The 20,023-nt window shown below is 37.8% G+C and overlaps 1 protein-coding gene across 2 annotated transcripts in view; it reads right to left on the reverse strand.

The window, feature by feature from the left end:
* Positions 1-15,190, reverse strand: part of LOC134804736 (coiled-coil domain-containing protein 39-like) — a 38,171-nt gene extending 22,981 nt beyond the window's left edge. Inside the window, exons 1-10 of one of the 2 annotated variants that reach the window (XM_063777937.1) lie at positions 14,941-15,190; positions 14,738-14,846; positions 14,050-14,197; positions 13,200-13,357; positions 12,595-12,714; positions 12,212-12,313; positions 11,838-12,029; positions 1,586-1,711; positions 901-990; positions 158-284 (exon numbers count right to left, since the gene is read on the reverse strand). In XM_063777937.1, the coding sequence (XP_063634007.1) occupies positions 158-284; positions 901-990; positions 1,586-1,711; positions 11,838-12,029; positions 12,212-12,313; positions 12,595-12,714; positions 13,200-13,357; positions 14,050-14,197; positions 14,738-14,846; positions 14,941-15,068 (1,300 nt within the window). In that variant the 5' untranslated portion in view covers positions 15,069-15,190. The remainder of the gene's footprint in view (positions 1-157; positions 285-900; positions 991-1,585; positions 1,712-11,837; positions 12,030-12,211; positions 12,314-12,594; positions 12,715-13,199; positions 13,358-14,049; positions 14,198-14,737; positions 14,847-14,940) is intronic. The other variant, XM_063777938.1, reaches the window with a different exon arrangement.
* Between the last annotated feature and the right edge of the window lie 4,833 nt (positions 15,191-20,023).

Genomic DNA, 20,023 nt, shown 5'->3' on the forward strand with positions numbered 1-20,023 from the left:
GCTGCCCAACCACGATTAACAGGCGTAACAAAAACTGGAAAACGCATTTCACAATAAATTCCAAATGTATACTGTTTTTCAATGGCTGTTATAGTTCTTAGGTGTTCTCCCACTGACGGTAGGTTTGGTTCATGTACGTAAACAAATGGAACTATACCTTTAAGGTTCATATGGAAAAGTCTTTCCTCATTTTTGAGCGCCAGGAGTTTCTGCTGCTCGACGAAAGAGCAGTGCATCGCGCGCTGCTGGTTCAACGTCAGGTTACTGGCGTAGCGCTCTTCCTCCTACAACCGAATAACGTCAATCATATCTAGGAATAGTACTGAGCTTACGAGAGAAGTGGGATGTTCCATAAAGTGTCTGAATTGACTGGTTAGTGTAACATATTTTCGCGATAAACTAAATAATAGAGTTGATTCGTGAAAAGCGGGGTGGGTAGTTAAACAATGTTACACAATGGATCGATAGATTCAGCTAGCTGCCCACCCCCGCGTTATAGGGTCAGCAATGACAATTATAGGACAATTTTACACAGATCAATCTAGTCTAGTGCCATGGTAAGCTCAATAAGGCTTGTGTTGTGGGTACTAGACGACGATAAACATAATATATAATTATATATAAATACTTATATACACAGAAAACATCCATAACTCAAGAACAAATATTTGTGATAAACACAAATAAATGCCCTGACCAGGATTCGAACCCGGGGCCTCCTAGGCAGGCAGGGTCACTACCGACTAGGCTAGGAGGCCGTCAGTTTAAATCTAAAACTTCAAGTTTTTTTTTCAAGGCTCATTAAGCCTAACTAAGCCATGTGCGAGTAGTTTAAAAAATCATACTTGAAATTTAGATTACATTAAAATTATTCTAATAGTAATACAATTATAAACTTACCTGCAAAATGGCTTCAAGTTCCTTGGCACGTTGTTCAGAAGTTTTAGTTTTGTCCATTGATTCGTTTAATTTCGCCTTAACCTCTTTAATCTGGAATGATATAGTTTTAGTTAATGATGAAGTTAACATTCATTAACTTAATTTATAATTTTGGTTTATCTGGTCTGAAAATTTATATTATGTAATTAAATATGTAAACTCACAAGGCTTTTAAGATGCTTTCTAAGAGCTTACTTTTAAGAGTTACTTTTGAATTGTGATTTGCTGTCAATCGGTTTCGTTAAAACATTCTGTACAAATTGTACATATTGCTTTTATGTATTCTTGGCCAATGAAAAGTATGTGAAATGGTTGAAAATGAAAATATGTTTTTGGCAAAAATTTCATTTTTGGTACAAGCTTATATCGCTGACTGTAATTTTCTTTCCACAGGCAACTAATACTCATCAAAACAATTCTAACAATCCCAAACACAACTAGTTTTCGTTGTTTTATTACAGAGTTCCCATGGCCACCTTCTGTCTCCATCATCAGATCAGCTTCATGTCATCATAATATTGCCTTGTCATCCGATTTAATCGATAAGTGCGTCAAATTTAGCTACACCTTTAAAATTACCCACACTAACAAAATAACTAACAGGGCAAGTTAAATAAAAGCTTGTAATTAGCTTTGCTTTGAGCACCTTGTTGACAATCTCCTCGATGGCGACGTCCTTGCGATGTTGCTGGTCCATGATGCGCCGGTTCTCCATGTGCAGCTTCTCGAGCGTGTTCCGTAAGTTGTGCAGCTCGCGCTGCGAGCAATGGACCTGGAGACCAACCGGCATACGGTTATTATTCAATATCACTGCTGCTCGAAGCGCACTATACGTGGATAGGGGGACGTCAGTTTTTTTTATTATTATTTATTACTTGAGTCTCAAGTACTCGAAAAATGCAACCCGCCTGTAAGGGTGCAATTTAAAAATTAGCTTTAGATTCCCTTAACCTTGCGATGTCTTCAGGAAACGAGGTAACTATACCATACTATAAAACGTGTATGACCCAAATAGGTTAAGTTATTTGCATAAAAAAGAGCGTACCTCGCCATCAAACTTCACAGTTTGGCGAGTTTTATGTAATTTATAAAATGTATTTTAGTTTATCATCAATAAAAAAATAATAATTAATTTTACGCAGACCTATAAATTTGTTCGACCATGAGTAACTAATTACCTGTGCTATGCTGTATGCAGGATAGAAATACATTTTAAGGCTGTGTTTATTCACCACACGTGTGTCTCTTTATTTGGGTAATGTAATTAATGTAACCTATCAAGCCAGTGAACATTAAACTCAAACTCAAAATATACTTTATTCATGTAGGCCTAGCAACAAGCTCTTATGAATCGTAATTAATCTTAATCATTAACTTTCACTGTGTTACTCCCGTAACCTAGATAGGTCATACAAGTAACAAAGTGACTGATTTTACCCGTACTTATCTGAAAATTAGTCGTTTCAAACACAGCAACTGTATGTACTCTTTTAAATAAAAATTTACTCTTATAAAATAAATAAATTTGTATTTGACAAATACATTATGGTACCAATTCTGTTAGCAGCATAAAAGTGTAAACTCTATATAACGGCACTGAAGGGACTGCGCATTTTACGACGTTATAGAGAGTGGTTGTTAAATGGAGTGAAATAAAAAGGTCATCTTACTATTCTAATGTATCTGTTTATAATATACTTAGGACACATTTTGCACAAGAACATTCATTTCATACAAATAACAACGCCTATAACGTGTAACGTGTAACATCTTGTCAAAAGTCTAGTGACCGAGGTAAACATGTGCAAGTTGATCAAACAAAAACAAAAGAATAATTTTCTTAGAATCTCCGGTACGTCAGTCGAAGTAAACACGTGCTAGATAATAAAACAACAAAACAGCAACCAATAAACGTACAACAGCACACAGCTGCAGGTTTTATCTATTTCGGCTACTTAGAAAGTACTTCTTAATGATGTATTATGCAGTATTGTTGTCGTTAAATAGAGTGAGCGTGACGCTATATAGAATTTATTACTGTATAGAAAACAAGGTAAACCAACCAAAGTCAAGCAATTTCGATGATTTAAGGAGTTTGTCGTTAAATCGAGTGACGTTATAAAGAGTTTACACTGTAGCTGTTTTACCTCTACAAGGGTAATTAACACTTTGGTTCGGAAACTTCGGAACCGATGGTGTAAGGTCTTCCTTTCTTCTAAAAGCACGTACCATAATCCATACTGTTAACTGGCAATAGGGTATTAAGGTGGATGTCTAGGGATGGGATGCCGATTATCAGCCAAAAGATGGCGTCAGTGTGCACGAATTGTGGATTTTCACCGTTTCTCCCAAAATATAAACAGTTTCATAAGATGTGTTGATATTGGCGAAAACAATAAAAAATATTACGTCGAAATCGAAACATGTTATACTCTACAGTGTCTAATCTAAATAATCAGAGAATAAAACTGCAAAATACTGCAATATCTTGCATTCACGCACACTCACATACCTAAAGTCAGTGTCTAATGTCAGTAGATTTGTAAAGTTACAGTAAAGTAACCTAGAGGGCGCAGTGCAGCGCATGAATATTTTTAGGAAGAACAATTTAGAATTTAAATTCTTATTTGAGACATTGACAAGTAACTTAGAACCAACTGATACGTATTTTCAGACGTTGATTGTCATGTGCTTGTGGCACCCACAACATCTGTTTTGAATCAATTTTAGCTAGAGTATCAATACAGAGTAAGTACATACGGTGCTTAATTTTTTTAATTTTTTATTAATTTATAAAAAGTTTTATAGATTATATGTTTTTATTAGTGTCCGACCGAAGGTTCGGTTTCGGTTTCGGTTTCGGCCAGTTTCGGCCAAAAAATCATGTTTCGGCTGTAGTTTCGGTTTCGGCCAAAAAACGGCCGAACCTTTCGGCCGGGCCGAAACTTACGAAATGGTACTTCGGACAAAGACCAAAAGTTGGGAAATAAGTAGGACAACAATATTAATACCTACATATACTGATTCATGTATACGTACAGAAATTAATTGGTTTATTATAAAACACAATTCCACTAATGAGGGCGCCACTGGACGGTCGACGCAGTGTTAAGAGGCTGTCAATACCTATAACGCGCACACTGTCTAATTGTATCGGAGTGAATGAGATAGTACTGTCGCATGTTACTGGGCCCTGGGCAAGAGAATAGAAATCACTTTAGCCTCTCTTTTTACCTCAATTTACCATTAGTTTGTGTTCCACATGTCCTCTACTTCAGCTTAGCCTTTGGCCTCGCTGCGCCATGCTCGGCCTGCGGTCTCGCTTTTTAATACAATGGACATTGGTTGGAGTCTGTGCTCAACTACTTATCCTGAAGCCTGAAGCACGGCTTTGACAAAAAACTTCGCCTCACTGGGGCACTTCGGACTTTTAGGCCCAGGTGAAGATCGGTACCCGGCCTTGCGATATTGTTAACAAAAAATTTCGCGCTCGCTGCGCTCGCGTTTTTTTCCCCTGTATGTACATGTTAACTTGACTGGTGAATGAATAGAGTTAGACCAAGAAAATTCTGCAATGATTTTGATAGCATACGCAGTGCAACTAGTGCAAATGTTATTTATACGTCATAATTTCATAGAAGTTTTGACGTTTAAAATAACACTTGCACTGAGTGTGTTATCAAAATCGTTGCAAAATTATCTTGGTCTTACTCTAGTAATTTTCTTAAAAAACTGCTAAGTAACATAATATGTGTGTAAAAGTGGTTTTATGTAGTGTCCGACCGAAGGTTCGGTTTCGGTTTCGGTTTCGGCCAGTTCCGGCCAAAAAATCATGTTTCGGCTGTAGTTTCGGTTTCGGCCAAAAAACGGCCGAACCTTTCGGCCGGGCCGAAACTTACGAAATGGTACTTCGGACAAAGACCAAAAGTTGGGAAATAAGTAGGACAACAATATTAATACCTACATATACTGATTCATGTATACGTACAGAAATTAATTGGTTTATTATAAAACACAATTCCACTAATGAGGGCGCCACTGGACGGTCGACGCAGTCTTAAGAGGCTGTCAATACCTATAACGCGCACACTGTCTAATTGTATCGGAGTGAATGAGATAGTACTGTCGCATGTTACTGGGCCCTGGGCAAGAGAATAGAAATCACTTTAGCCTCTCTTTTTACCTCAATTTACCATTAGTTTGTGTTCCACATGTCCTCTACTTCAGCTTAGCCTTTGGCCTCGCTGCGCCATGCTCGGCCTGCGGTCTCGCTTTTTAATACAATGGACATTGGTTGGAGTCTGTGCTCAACTACTTATCCTGAAGCCTGAAGCACGGCTTTGACAAAAAACTTCGCCTCACTGGGGCACTTCGGACTTTTAGGCCCAGGTGAAGATCGGTACCCGGCCTTGCGATATTGTTAACAAAAAATTTCGCGCTCGCTGCGCTCGCGTTTTTTTCCCCTGTATGTACATGTTAACTTGACTGGTGAATGAATAGAGTTAGACCAAGAAAATTCTGCAATGATTTTGATAGCATACGCAGTGCAACTAGTGCAAATGTTATTTATACGTCATAATTTCATAGAAGTTTTGACGTTTAAAATAACACTTGCACTGAGTGTGTTATCAAAATCGTTGCAAAATTATCTTGGTCTTACTCTAGTAATTTTCTTAAAAAACTGCTAAGTAACATAATATGTGTGTAAAAGTGGTTTTATGACATTTTTTCAACGATTTTAACAAGTCTACAAAAGTTTCGGTTTCGGTTTCGGCCGAAACTAGAGCCAAAGCCGAACATTCGGTTTCGGTTTCGGTTTCGGCAAAAAAACATGTTTCGGTCGGACACTAGTTTTATGACATTTTTACAACGATTTTAACAAGTCTACAAAAGTTTCGGTTTCGGTTTCGGTTTCGGTTTCGGCCGAAACTAGAGCCAAAGCCGAACATTCGGTTTCGGTTTCGGTTTCGGCAAAAAAACATGTTTCGGTCGGACACTAGTTTTTATTCTTATTATCAATTGAAAATGATGCAATTTATTTTACCTAAAATTACAAAAACGCTTTTAATGTTAGCTTAGTATGTAGTATAAACACTACTAAGTAAGCTGGCGTGTGAGTCACATTTCTGGGGAAGTAAACACAATATAATATTGTGATTATGATGGGATGCGAACTCATTTATTTGCCTATATATGGTTGCACATAGAAGCGCTGGTGGCCTAGCGGTAAGAGCGTGCGACTTTCAATCCGGATGTCGCGGGTTCAATCCCCGGCTCGTACCAATGACTTTTTCGGAACTTATGTACGAAATAATAATTTGTATTTCGCTTAGATCCCCACGTTACAGGCTAAACCTAGTGGGGATCACTGTTGTAGGTACTGCCCCTCTGTAATTCAAGTTGTCAAATAAATATACATATTTAGAATTTTTTGAATTTTAGTTTATGTTGTAGTTAGTTTTAGCTTTATGTAGTTTTTAATTTTAGTTTATATATTTTTTTGTTTATATTACATATTGTATTTCCTACTAAACTTTTCGTATCATTATCATCTGTTTTTCAATTAAAACATTTTTTGTTTTGAAATATCCATTGATATTTGCCAGTCGCATACGGTAATAAAAAGCAAAAAAAAAGAAATAAAATTAATAAATAAAAACATAAATAATTCAGTCTTTGTTCGTGATTTGAACTCGGCAACGCTGTTCAACTTAGACCTTATACTCAATAGCTAGAAGCCACTAGACCATTTGACCATAGTAGATCCGGGCGAAACATGCCTTCTTATTTAAGTAACCCATTACTGTCAAAAATATCAAGTTTGAAATAGAATTTTTCATTGTTGACTTACCGACATCCGAACGTTGCGAGCATGTTGCCTTTTCAAACCATTTGGCAACGTCGCCCGGGGAATAACTAGAAATCTTCTAAAAATGTATGTCCTTTTATATTTTGATATTTATGATTACCTATACATTTATGACGATTTTCTATGCTGCAAATTGATTAAATTATTGAGAGAAAAATGCTTGCAAAGAAAACAAGAAATATCCGTTTTCATTTCTCATGCTTTGAAAGAGGGTCATTGTTATTCTAAAAGTTGTGCAGAAAATGATAAGTTTCTGCACTAGAGCATTTTTGGTTCCAATTCCAAGTACGATTTTTTTTACGATAAGCAATTGAAATTTGGGTATAAATGGATTTTTCATATAATTTCCATTCTGACATTCTGAATTTTGGCTAAATTGTTAATTGAAAGTATCCTAAAAAAATACTATAAAAACTATTTATACTTAGTCATCTTTAAAAAAAAGCACATGCATTTTACTTTCCTTGTATGCGAAGTGTTTAACTCGGGTGAAAGGCATCATTTCTGCCGAGGTGATCATTGATGATTTCGGCAGAAATTATCCCTTGGTTAACAATCTACTATTGTTATGCGCAAGCAGAACATATAGAATCTTGTTTATTTACAAGAAGATGACATTTTGCTCCCAATATATATTTTTGAGAAAAATATAGCTACTTTAGTTTAAAAATCATTGTAAGAATAAATATAGGCTTCCAGAGACCATTATTTATATTTCTGCCGAGACGAAAACAGAATTCACAAGGCTTTTCGGTGGACGACCGTTACGCGAATGATTGTTTGGACTGACCTTTAATTCTATTAAATGTATAGTTATATAAATGTATTTTAATATATAATATAAGTTATATTACATCTGGGAATGAAATTATATAAGAAAAAGGAGACTCTTAAATGAGTATACTCATAACATGCTTTGTGCATTAAAATTATCACCCTCTATTGAGTGAAGATAAAACAAAATACACAGGTAACCTGTGTTCCGGTTTTAAAATGCCATCTGTTACACCTTTGATAAATTAAAAATCATTGCTTGTCAAAGAAGTCGTCATGTTAGAATTACACCCATACTATAAGCATCACTCACACAAACAAGCAATGGGGCAAAATTTTACTAATTTTCAAAGGCTATTTTCTTAAAAATATCAATCAATTTCTAGTATTTTGTTACTTTGGCGCAGTAAGAAATATATATACTACCCAAACATTACGTATTCAAGTGAAGACACCCTACAGAATAGTAGTGAGTGAACAAGAAAGTTTGTATGAAATTCGAGCAAGTAGAACCACCTTAATATACTGTATTTAATAGTACATTGTAGGCAGGGGCGTATTTAGAAATTTGGCGCCCCGGGCCAATAAGTTTCGCCGCCCCAGAAGTCAAGGCAAAAAACAGGCCAAGTGCGAGTCGGACTCGCGCACGAAGGGTTACGCAATAAACGGCAAAAAAAACACGTTTGTATGGGAGCCCCACTTAAATATTGATTTTATTATGTTTTTAGTATTTGTTGTTATAGCGGCAATAGAAATACATCATCTGTGAAAATTTCAACTGCCTAGCTGTCAATAGGGTCCCGTTTTTACCCTTTGGGTACGGAACCCTAAAAAACAATTTAAATAAAAAAATAACCGATCAAGTGCGAGTCGGACTCTTGTTCCAAGGGTTCCGTACATTACCCAATTTTTAACAATGTATTTTTTTATGTGGAACGTAAATGAAATGACTTTAAAAACCCGTAGGGGTCAGATCAAAAACTAAGTAATTAAGTCCGACGCACGCTTGACTGCACATTTCTAATAGGTTTTCCTGTCATATCTATAGGTAAAAAACTATTTTGTGTAGGTATTTTTTTTAGTGTCCGACCGAAGGTTCGGTTTCGGTTTCGGTTTCGGCCAGTTTCGGCCAAAAAATCATGTTTCGGCTGTAGTTTCGGTTTCGGCCAAAAAACGGCCGAACCTTTCGGCCGGGCCGAAACTTACGAAATGGTACTTCGTACTATGAAACTAAACTATGTGACAAAGACCAAAAGTTGGGGAATAAGTAGGACAACAATATTAATATGTACCTACATATACTGATTCATGTATAGGTACAGTAATTAACTGGTTTATTATCAAAACACAATTCCACTAATGAGGGCGCCACTAGACGCAGTCTTAAGAGGCTGTTAATACCTATAACGCGCACACTGTCTAATTGTATCGGAGTAAATGGGATAGCACTGTCGCATGTTACTGGGCCTGGGCAAAGGAATAATAAGAAAACTCATCATCTTCCTCGTGTAATCCCGGAATTTTTGCCACGGCTCATGGGAGCCTGGGTCCAATTGACAACTAATCCCAAGAATTGGCGTAGGCAGTAGTTTTTACGAAAGCGACTGCCATCAGACTGACCTTCGAACCCAGACAGTAAACTAGGACTTAACGGGACTAGTCCGGCTTCCTCACGATGTTTTTCCTTCACCGAAAAGCAAATAGTAAATATCAAATGATATTTCGTATAAGTACCTATAAGTTCTGAAAAACTCATTGGATTCGAGCCGGGGTTTGTACCTGCGACCTTCGGAATGAAAGTCGCACGCTCTTACCGCTAGGCCACCAGCGCTCAAGGAAATATCTCGCTTTTTAATACAATGGACATTGGTTGGAGTTTGTGCTCAACTACTTATCCTGAAGCCTGAAGCACGGCTTTGACTTCGCATGAAAGTTCGCCTCACTGGGGCACTTCGGACTTTTAGGCCCAGGTGAAGATCGGTACCCGGCCTTGCGATATTTTAACAAAAATTTTCGCGCTCGCTGCGCTCGCGTTTTTGGTTGACCCTGTATCTACATGTTAGCTTGACTGGTGAATGAATAGAGTTAGACTAAGAAAATTCTGCAATGATTTTGATAGCATACGCAGTGCAACTAGTGCAAATGTTATTTATACGTCATAATTTCATAGAAGTTTTGACGTTTAAAATAACACTTGCACTGCGTGTGTTATCAAAATCGTTGCAAAATTACCTTGGTCTAACTCTAGTAATTTTCTTAAAAAACTGCTTAAGTAACATCAATTTCAAGGACATTGGGTGTTGACAGCTCCATAATATGTGTGTAAAAGCGGTTTTATGACATTTTTTAAACGATTTTAACAAGTCTACAAAAGGTTCGGTTTCGGTTTCGGTTTCGGCCGAAACTAGAGCCAAAGCCGAACATTCGGTTTCGGTTTCGGTTTCGGCAAAAAAACATGTTTCGGTCGGACACTAATTTTTTTCAAAATTTTAGATCCAGTAAAAAAAAACCAGATGTAATGAACCTACGACCCCTAGTGTTTATTTAGTAATTACTCATCAGTCCATTAACCGATTCTGGCGAAATTGGTGTCATTCGATAGATCTTATTCAATGTTAATGAAATTTATAAAAATAAAATACGAGGGATTATAATAAACTGTAAATAACTAAAAATGTGGCATTTTTTACAGAAATTTTACGACTGCTCTTGCTTGAGGCCAAGGTGTGCGAAAATTAATGCACAAAACTGACGCAAAAAACCTCGGATAGAAGGATGAAGCAAAAACAGTTCTTTACGGTCCTTTTTAACCCTCGTAGAACATGTGCATCTCCTAAAATAATTTGTAGGAGAGGACGGAAAACCGCTAAAAGATGGACGAGTGCGTTTGAGGGCCGACACGTTAGTGGAGGCCCTCAAATAATACGAGTCCATCTTTAGCGTTTCCGGCCGAGGCATTACATAGTGCTTTTCACGACGACTGCGAGGAAATAAGAAAATATTTGCATAACCATAAGTACTTGCCCGCGATTTCTCTGGTAGCAATTTTTTAGCCACTGCCTGTGCTGTCTCTTGAATTTCGGTAGGCGTAAGCGTAAGAATATCATTTTCTTCACTAGAACTCATTTTTATAGCGAGCGTAGATACGTGTTTCTTGTATTTTTAGTCAAACACAATTTACACTATCCAATTTAGTAAATATTTTCAGATCCCGCCTTTTTTACTTTTTTTTATCACTTTTAAGAGGCGTTTTTCCGGGTTCCGTACCATATAAGAAAAAAACAAAAAAAAAATCAAAAAAAAAACGGTCACCCATCCAAGTACTGACCACTCCCGACATTGCTTAACTTTGGTCAAAAATCACGTTTGTTGTATGGGAGCCCCATTTAAATCTTTATTTTGTTCTGTTTTTAGTATTTGTTGTTATAGCGGCAACAGAAATACATCATCTGTGAAAATTTCAACTGTCTAGCTATCACGGTTCGTGAGATACAGCCTGGTGACAGACGGACGGACGGACGGACGGACGGACGGACGGACGGACGGACGGACGGACAGCGAAGTCTTAGTAATAGGGTCCCGTTTTACCCTTTGGGTACGGAACCCTAAAAACGCCTTAAGCGTGAACTGAATGGATAATTGTTAAAAAAATGAACTGAATGGTTTTGACATTTCTTTTTTTTTAACAAGAAATTGCTCCTATAAATAACCTAATTTTATTTTTGAAGGAAAAAGTTGCGCCAAAAAAGACCTTTTATTGATTTTTATGTTTTAAATGATACTCATTGCTGTAGCGAACCGTCACCAATGACAGATGATGATAACAATGAAACATTGTAGTAGTGGTGATTCAGGTGCTACAGCTATTGCCTACTTTCCAGCTTGGTTTTAGACCATCTATTGCCACATTTCCGAACAGTGGCGTGAAAAATAAATTATTTTACAGTTTACACCATGTATGAAATAAAGCACCAGATGATTATTAGAAAAACACAGATAGGAGTTATTTTTAAACACAAGTTCTATTTAATAAATCAGATAGAAATATAAAAAGTAGGTGAGTTGACCGTGAGGTCACGATGTAATGTTTCATATAAATTCCATATTAGCAAATCGTTTTGACAGTTCTAAAAAAGTAACTGATTTGACTAGTAGGAAAATACCCTATTGCTAAACCTTATTGTAAAAAGATAGGGTACACCAATGGTCAGTCAGAAGAGTGTTGGTCTTAGAAATGCGGTTAATAGGGACTCACGTTGCTATGCAGAGTCGCGTTAAGGTCCAGCAGCTGCTGGTGCGTCAGCCGCAGGTTGGAGAGCTCCTGCGCCAGGCCCGTGTTGGCCCGCACCGCCTCCGCGTTATTGCTGGCCTGCTGGTCGCAGAACCTCTGCTGCTCGCGACATTTGTCCGTTATGTTGTTCGCCTCCACTTGTAACACTTCGTAATCCTTTCAAAGTAAATATTTAGATTACCTAGCTACCCAAACCTTAACAACAATAACTTGCAGACAGATTTTATAATAAACGTTCCAGGGTGAAAGCAACTGGTAAAGAAGCCAATTAAATGACTTGCTATCTTCAACACAATCGCATTTTGTCTTGAAATGGGCAGACAAGTTAAAGGACCTACCTCTCTGATGTGTCTAATATCCGTGTCCCGTTGCCTTAAATTTTCGACAGCAGATGCCCACATGACCATCATTTGCCTCCTTTGCTCCATACCTTCCATCACCTGAAAAAAAAGACAATGTTACATGAAATTATGATGTAACGTATGGTTACATAGGTCTACACTCTACAGAAAAGAATTTTAGCTTCGTCACATGCCAATTATACTTATATGATATAGGATTGACGCCATATTAATAAATTTGAAACTTATTTCAAACAAATGTAAGCAGATTATAAGTATTAGGTATAACAAGAAAATCTGGGGACTTAGGTACACATAATTTTTTTAGGAAATTAAGATCAAGATTGACTTAAAGCCTAGGAGATAATAAATATACTTACCTGTACAGATATTCGCTCACACGCCCTTTCTTCAGCACTCAGATTTGACACAAGCTGGTTCAGCCGATCTAGCATATGGTCATGTTCTACTTTTAACTTCTGTCTCTTAGTTTCCAATGCCTAAAATCAAATTAAAATTGAAGTCAGTAATATAAATTCATCATCTTATTTTTTTAATATAGAACTGAAGCGCTGGTGGCCTAGCGTTAAGAGGTGGGACTTTCAATTCGTTATCTGCCTCTATCACTATCACTCAAGCAAAGAATACAATAGAGAAGCATGGCGGGAAACAATAAAAAAGGCCAGTTAGTGTATACACATGACAATGGGTGGCACGTGCCCTTTCACTGGCACTGGCTGGCTGGCTCACTAGCATAACAGCTCCTTCGCTGTTATGCTAGTGAGCCAGCTAAAGGCATGTGTATTTCAAGCTTTAAATTCATAAACTTAAAACACTTCTAATCAGACTGACAGACAGTTATGCTATAGTCTGCAAATTTGTTACTATCTTAGAGAATAATTCAAATTGGAGATCTGTAAGATACTATCTTTCAGAAAAAGGAGGGACTTTATTTATTTGTAGCCTATTTATATTGCGTAAATACTTTTGCTTTGGAAATATCTTGCTTGGTGAATTGTTCAATAGCAGTGATGTCTCCGTGGTTCCGTTCCAATTGCGCTCGCCATTCCTGCAGTGCCCCTTGCTCCCCACAAACTTCGCTCTTCAGAGCATCCGCTTTCTTTAGAAGGCGTGCTATGCTAGCTGTAAACCACAATTTTACTATTAAGTAAAAAGGAAAGTAACACCAATCATGGATACATGCAATACATTATACAATTTGACATAAGTATAAGCTATAATCAAGCTTAAAATTTTATGTTAAGTAGATGATACTGATGACACTGACGTTACAACACTTATTTATGTCAATAAATAATTCTTGCGTATTATTGAATATTTTATTTTTATTAATTAAATAACTACACCCTAGTTTTGTAAATTCTTTAAAGTTCAAAATTAAATGAAAGCAGGGAGATAAATAAAAAAATAAATATTATAGGACATTTTTACGCAAATTGACTAAGCCCCACGGTAAGCTCAAGAAAGCTTGTGTTGTGGGTACTCAGACAACCATATATATAATATATAAATACTTAAATACATAGAAAACAACCATGACTCAGGAACAAATATCTGGATCATCATACAAATAAATGCCCTTACCAGGATTCGAACCTGGGACCATCGGCTTCATAGGCAGGGTCACTACCCACTAGGCCAGACCGGTCGTCAAAAGATGCAAAAACGAGCAGGGTATCAATCTGCATTATTCCTGTTCATCCAGCAATGCAAAGAAATTTGTTTGCAGGGGGGGTGAACTATCTCTGCAGCTTACTGTACATTCAGGTTTTCACACAACTGTCAAATAGAGTCCTAGGAGGATAATCTGAGACCTTGGTATTTATCAATCCGCTCAGAGATGTCCTTGCTCTGCTTGTTGGTTGCAGTAATATCTCTGTCGAGGCTGTCAGAATCATTGACGGACAGTTGGCGGAGCTTCACCTCTTGCTCCAGCTGCTGCTTGTGAGCAAATAGCAGACGCTGAAATTTTAATACAGATTTTGAACTAAACACTCTAACTCAGTATAAACATCAAATCTAGAATAAGTACAGTCTCTTTAAATATAAATAAAACTTAACCCCTGAGACTAAATGTACATTACAATGTACATAATCGTGCAATCTAATTTGAACCTTTCATGAACCAAATAAAGTAGCATTTCTTTTGTTTCATTGCTTTTTAAAACAAACAACATTCGTTCTAATTTACTTATAGAATAAGGTTCAAATTAAAATTTATAAACTTTATATGGTGGGTCTTATGAGGTTAAGAGTAATTATTCTCTTCAATAGAGTAATCAATCTTGTTTAGCATAGAGTTAAATCCAACCATAAAAAAACTGAGAACTTGAAATGTTTTGGCATTTGCTAAGATCTTATGTAGAAGATTAATTTATGCCCAGTAAGTAATCTATGGTGTAATTTAAAGCAACTTAGCAAATCAAATAGTAAATATATGTAGCCAGTAAACTATTTTGTCACAACACTATGTAAAAAAATATATATAAACTAAATACTAACTGTATTTTCCTGATACTCAGTAGTCACATGTTGCTTGTAGTTATTAAGATCGCCGGTTTTTTGATCCTGAAGCGAAAGAGCCTCCTTCAGCCTCTGTATCTCATTTTGTCTGCAAGAAATACAACATGAATTGTAAACAAATAATAGCCAAACAATAAGCCTGTAGTCGTGTGCGTAAATCATTTATATTCCTATTTACTCACCTATCAATTAAGAGGGTTTCTAGATTTTGGTTATCAGGATTTGCTAGAGGAATTCTTGTTCCTTGATTCCAACCAAGTGCATCCAATAGTTTAGTCATGTAGCGCGGCGCTTTCTGTTGGTGCGCCATTGTCAAGACTAGAAAATCACTAAAGGACTAAACTAAATTAGTTTCTAAAAAATATGGCAATAGTTAGATCGATATTGATTGCTTCGTAATACCACGACAACCAAACAACATCTCATAAATAGCAAAGTGTGTATTTAAAAACAAATATGACATTGACGTTTGACAATTGACAATTTTTATTTTGGACCATAAAAGGTAGGATCCTATAGAAGTGGTAGACGCGTGCCTCCGTAAGGGACAAAACATAGGCAAAGCGACACTATGATTGGTGGAATTTATTTGTTGCCCACTATAACCCATACTAATTTATGGTGGGGAATAAAAAAAAATGTGAGTCTGTGATAAGGACAAACAATAATAGCGCTTTCGCTGCTACTCCTACTGAAAGATACAAAGACTAAAGTCAGACCGAGAAAAGTCTGCAGTGATTTTGATAGCACACGCAGTGCAAGTGTCATTTTTAACATCAAACATCTATGAAATTATGACGTATAAATAACACTTGCACTGCGTGGGCCTTCGAGCAACACGGAAGGGAGGCGGCATTCGCACTATTTCCCCTTGCCGAGGTACAAGATTAGCGCGTCAATCTAATCTAGCGCGGGTAATAAAACTAGTTGCATTTGGATTTTTCACTAGACCGAGTCCAGACGCGCGCGTGAACACTGCTGCACAAAAATGCCTGTTTGCTCGGTTTTTTGTTATGAAAAGAGGTCGAGGACATCAAATTTACAAAAAGAAAGTGTTACATTTCACATGTAATATTTTTTTTACATATCATACGTTTAATTACATTCAAACACAATTATTATATTTTAGTCTCATGTAATTGTTGGATTTATCGATTTTGCTCGCTCAGTACAAATTGCGGATCGGTCGAGCAACAAATCCGACTTCTCATCTCTCAGAATACAATAACATATTTCAACGAAAATGTGTTAGTGTTGCGTGTTGTGACACTTGTCACTCGTCCGTACACAAAAAGAGATCGAGGTTTGCAAGATTTGTCTTTGACGTGTGTCATTTTCTATGTATTTGTGTCGTCATTACAGATTGGATTTTGTATGTAAGTGTGTGAGAAGTGCGACTGTGTGCACCTTTCCCCCCGCGAAAAATGGCAGAAAGATTTGTACGGTGAGATATCGCTTGGGCCCCTCCCTTCCGATGTGTCGGAAGCCGGTGTTGCTCGAAGGCGTGGGCTATCAAAATCGCTGCAGACTTTTCTTGGTGTAACTCTATCTCGTTCGATCATTTCTCCCACCCATCATGCCTTATCCAGTTAAAATACTAGATTCATGTTTTGGACAATTGAAAAACAATTTAAACAAACAACAACCAGTGGCCTATTTTATAAAGCTACAAGTTACAATTTACAAGCGGAAGTCTCGTTCTAACACATAGGGTTAGAAAGAGACTTCCGCTTATAAATTGTAACTTGTAGCTTTATAAAATAGGCCATAGCAGTAAAGTTGCGTTCGGGAACGGTTTTGCCATAGAAGGTAGGATCCTATAGAAGTGGTATACGCGTGCCTTCGTGAGGGATAAAACATACGCAATGCGGCCAATGCGACACTCTGATTGGTCGAATTTATTTGTTGCCCACCATAATTGATACTAAATTTACGGAGTAGCAAGGAAAGAGCTATTATTGTTTGTCCTTGTCACAGTCTCACATTTTATTTGTTCCCCACTGTAAATTTAGTATGGATTATGGTAAGCAACAAATAAATTCGACCAATCATAGTGTCGCATTGGCCGCATGCGTATGTTTTGTCCCTCACGAAGGCACGCGTATACCACTTCTATAGGATCCTAAATACACATGTATCCATTTGTGTCATTCAAACGCTTTTTTAACGCGCGTTGTAAAAGCGCCCGTGGTAATGGGGGCTTAGCCCGCTCCACACTCATGCACGAATTGCGGCGCGAAGCCGCGAACGCGAGTGTATCGTCGATTTCGCAGATCTGTGATATTGACAAATGGATAACCCGAGTGGATAACCATGTATGTACAGTGGGGAGACACTCCTGACTTCGGTCGAACTCGGCTCCGTTCGGCTCGGCATTGCTCCGAGCAATTATTAGGGTTGGCACCACTTGACTTCTTTGTTCGTGCACGAGCACAGATAAGATAATCACTTGAATTTTGACAACCCTAAATAGCCGAAAGGGATAGTGCTATATATTAGAAAGGGATAGCATGATTCGACCCTGAATCGCTGTCAAACTTCGGGTTTGTAGGAAGTGTCCTTTCTGTACGGTAGTACTATTATTTCTTCTGTGGTATGTATTCACACGACAGCGGTGGCGCTTTTTATCAAGCGTTGTTGGATTTTCGACTTTAAGCCTTGGTCGTCAAATCGAATTTAGAGTGCAGACAGATTCAAGCGCTTTTTTATCGCGCGTTGAAAAAGCTCCCGTGCTAATGGGGGCTAAAGATAAATCACTAGCTTAGATGGTAGGATCCTATAGACGTGCTACAAGTTCGCGTGCATCCGTGAGGAACAAAACATACGCAATCCGACCCTATTACCCGTAACACACTACCGGACCGCACCAAGGTCATTGTAGGACGCATCCATAAGTAAGAGCTAGAAAGCGATATCTCTTTCTCCCTCTTACTTATGGGTGCGACCCACAATGACCTTGGTGCGGTGCGGTAGTGTGTTACGGCTATTAGATTGGTCGAATTTATTTGTTGTCCACCATAATCGTGGGGAATTGTCGGTGGGGAATAAAAAAATTGTCTGTGACAAACAATAATAGCGCTTTCGCTGCTACTCCTACTGAAAGATAATAAGAATATTCCGTTCGGTCATTTCCCCTCACCCCTCATGCCTGATCCAATTATAATAGATTCACTAGTCACTGTCATTGGTCAGTATAATATTACTAGACGGGCCCGCAGCTCCGCTCGCATAAATGAAATAAAGAGTGTGTCAACCCTGCCAGGGTTCATAACGGTCATGGTATAATAATATACTCCGCCTGGTACTCCATTCCCGTCTTTTCTAGGTCACCTAACTGACACGGGCCTACGTCATCATGCGACAGCGCTATATGATAATATGCGATAGCGCTATATATAGCGGCCATGTTGTTGTGACGTAGGCCCGTGTCACTCTGGGAATGGAAGACCATGTTTTATTAGACTATGATAACGGTGATAGGGATTTCTTATTTGTACCCGTTATTTGGATAACTTAATACGCAAAATATCTGAAAAAAATTATGTGATTTGATAAAAGGCAAAATTATACTTTTTCATCTACGTAGTTATTTATTTAAAACTCGTTTCAACATAAAATTATTATTTATTTTTATAAGCCTAATTGCAAAAACGTTCATTAGATTAATTTCCGCCTTAAGACGAATATGGACGACCACCGCCCATAAGTAAATCGCCTTTTGGTACAAACGTACGTACTCCCCCCATTTCCCTTTCTGAATACTAACATTACTTACTACGGTTATGTGAATCCTGGCCTCGAGAAAAGACAAAACAAAACACACCATGTTTCCCGGTCTTGCGATAGCTCTCGCCAGTCCCCATGGCCGAGGATAAGCAGATCTCGAGCAACTACGTCGTTCCAGCGGTAGGTACCTATGACGTCCAATTGGGCGTCTCCCATTTCGTTGTCCCAAGTACGCTCTCGTTCCGGCACGATCCTCTCCCATTCTCTCTAAATGTCCGAGCCAATGTAAGCTTAGCCACTTTTGTCTCTCAGTATTCCGCCAGTATATCGGAACACATCCTTATTTCTATAGCAACAGAGTTATATTACGATATTTGGCCGACTGCTGACTGTACGTTTGCTTATTTTCACCAGGTCGTTTCGCTTAAAAATCTGAACATGCACTTAAATTTTATCTACCTACATTATTTGCTATCAACTTTGTATTTTTGGCCCATCTCGGCAGCCCGGTCCCCGGACGAATTTGTTTGCCGAAGCTGTGAAAGTAAATCTGAATAACATAACTCAAAAAGAAATTTAAAACAACAAAATACAAATTACTATTGATATTGATAAGTCATTATCAGTCATTATATGGCATGTCACTCGTATGGGCATAAACTAAGGTAAAAGGTTGAGGTTGACAGCACTTTTTATTTTACTTCGAGTAAAAAAGGCCGAAATCACTGCATACCAACATAACAAACATAATTTTGGTTATTTGAAGTTCGAAACGAAACCAACCGAGAGTTTCCGAAAATAGCCGATAGTCGTAAAATGAAGAATGTTATGAAAATTTATTTTGCTTATTGTAAATTAAATACGCATCGAAAGCGATAGTTTTCATGCTCTAGTTATATTCTCATACTTAGATAATAGATTAGAACAGTTTTTTCTTATCATACGTGCGTCGTATTTGAGAAACGTGTCAAAAACTTTTTTAGAAATTTGTAAGGCGCCATCTCGCTTCTTCCCACGTTTTTTATCCCGTTCTGGTTTTTCAATTTTATATATATGATGATGATAGTCTCACTACCGTCACTACTACCTAGCATTGGAAACGGGGGCGTCCAAATAACTCGAATCACACCGACTTGCCTATTTCGGGGTAACTGACTACCTTAAACTAAACTACTACAATCAAAATCAAAAGCAAACTAAATAAACTCCGATATGTCCGCCTGGTATAGGGTGGTTATGATATGACTTTAAATATTTTTTAAAGAACTTAATAAACATTAAAACTACCATTAGACTCGTGTTGGCACGCATGCCTTTAGCGACCAGAGAGCCTAGGGGCTATTCATAAATTACGTCATTTCAAATTAGGGGGGAGGGGGGTCTGGACATCGGATGATGGTAGCATGACGTAGGAGGAAACGGGGTCATTCGAAGCATGATTTTTGGATGATTTTAGGGGGGGGGGGATCAAAAATCGTCAAAAATCGATGGCGTAATTTATGGACAGCCCCCAGTACCGTGAAGAACATCGGAAATGTC

This window comes from Cydia splendana, chromosome Z (genome assembly GCF_910591565.1).
Source record: "Cydia splendana chromosome Z, ilCydSple1.2, whole genome shotgun sequence".
Taxonomy (NCBI): domain Eukaryota; kingdom Metazoa; phylum Arthropoda; class Insecta; order Lepidoptera; family Tortricidae; genus Cydia; species Cydia splendana.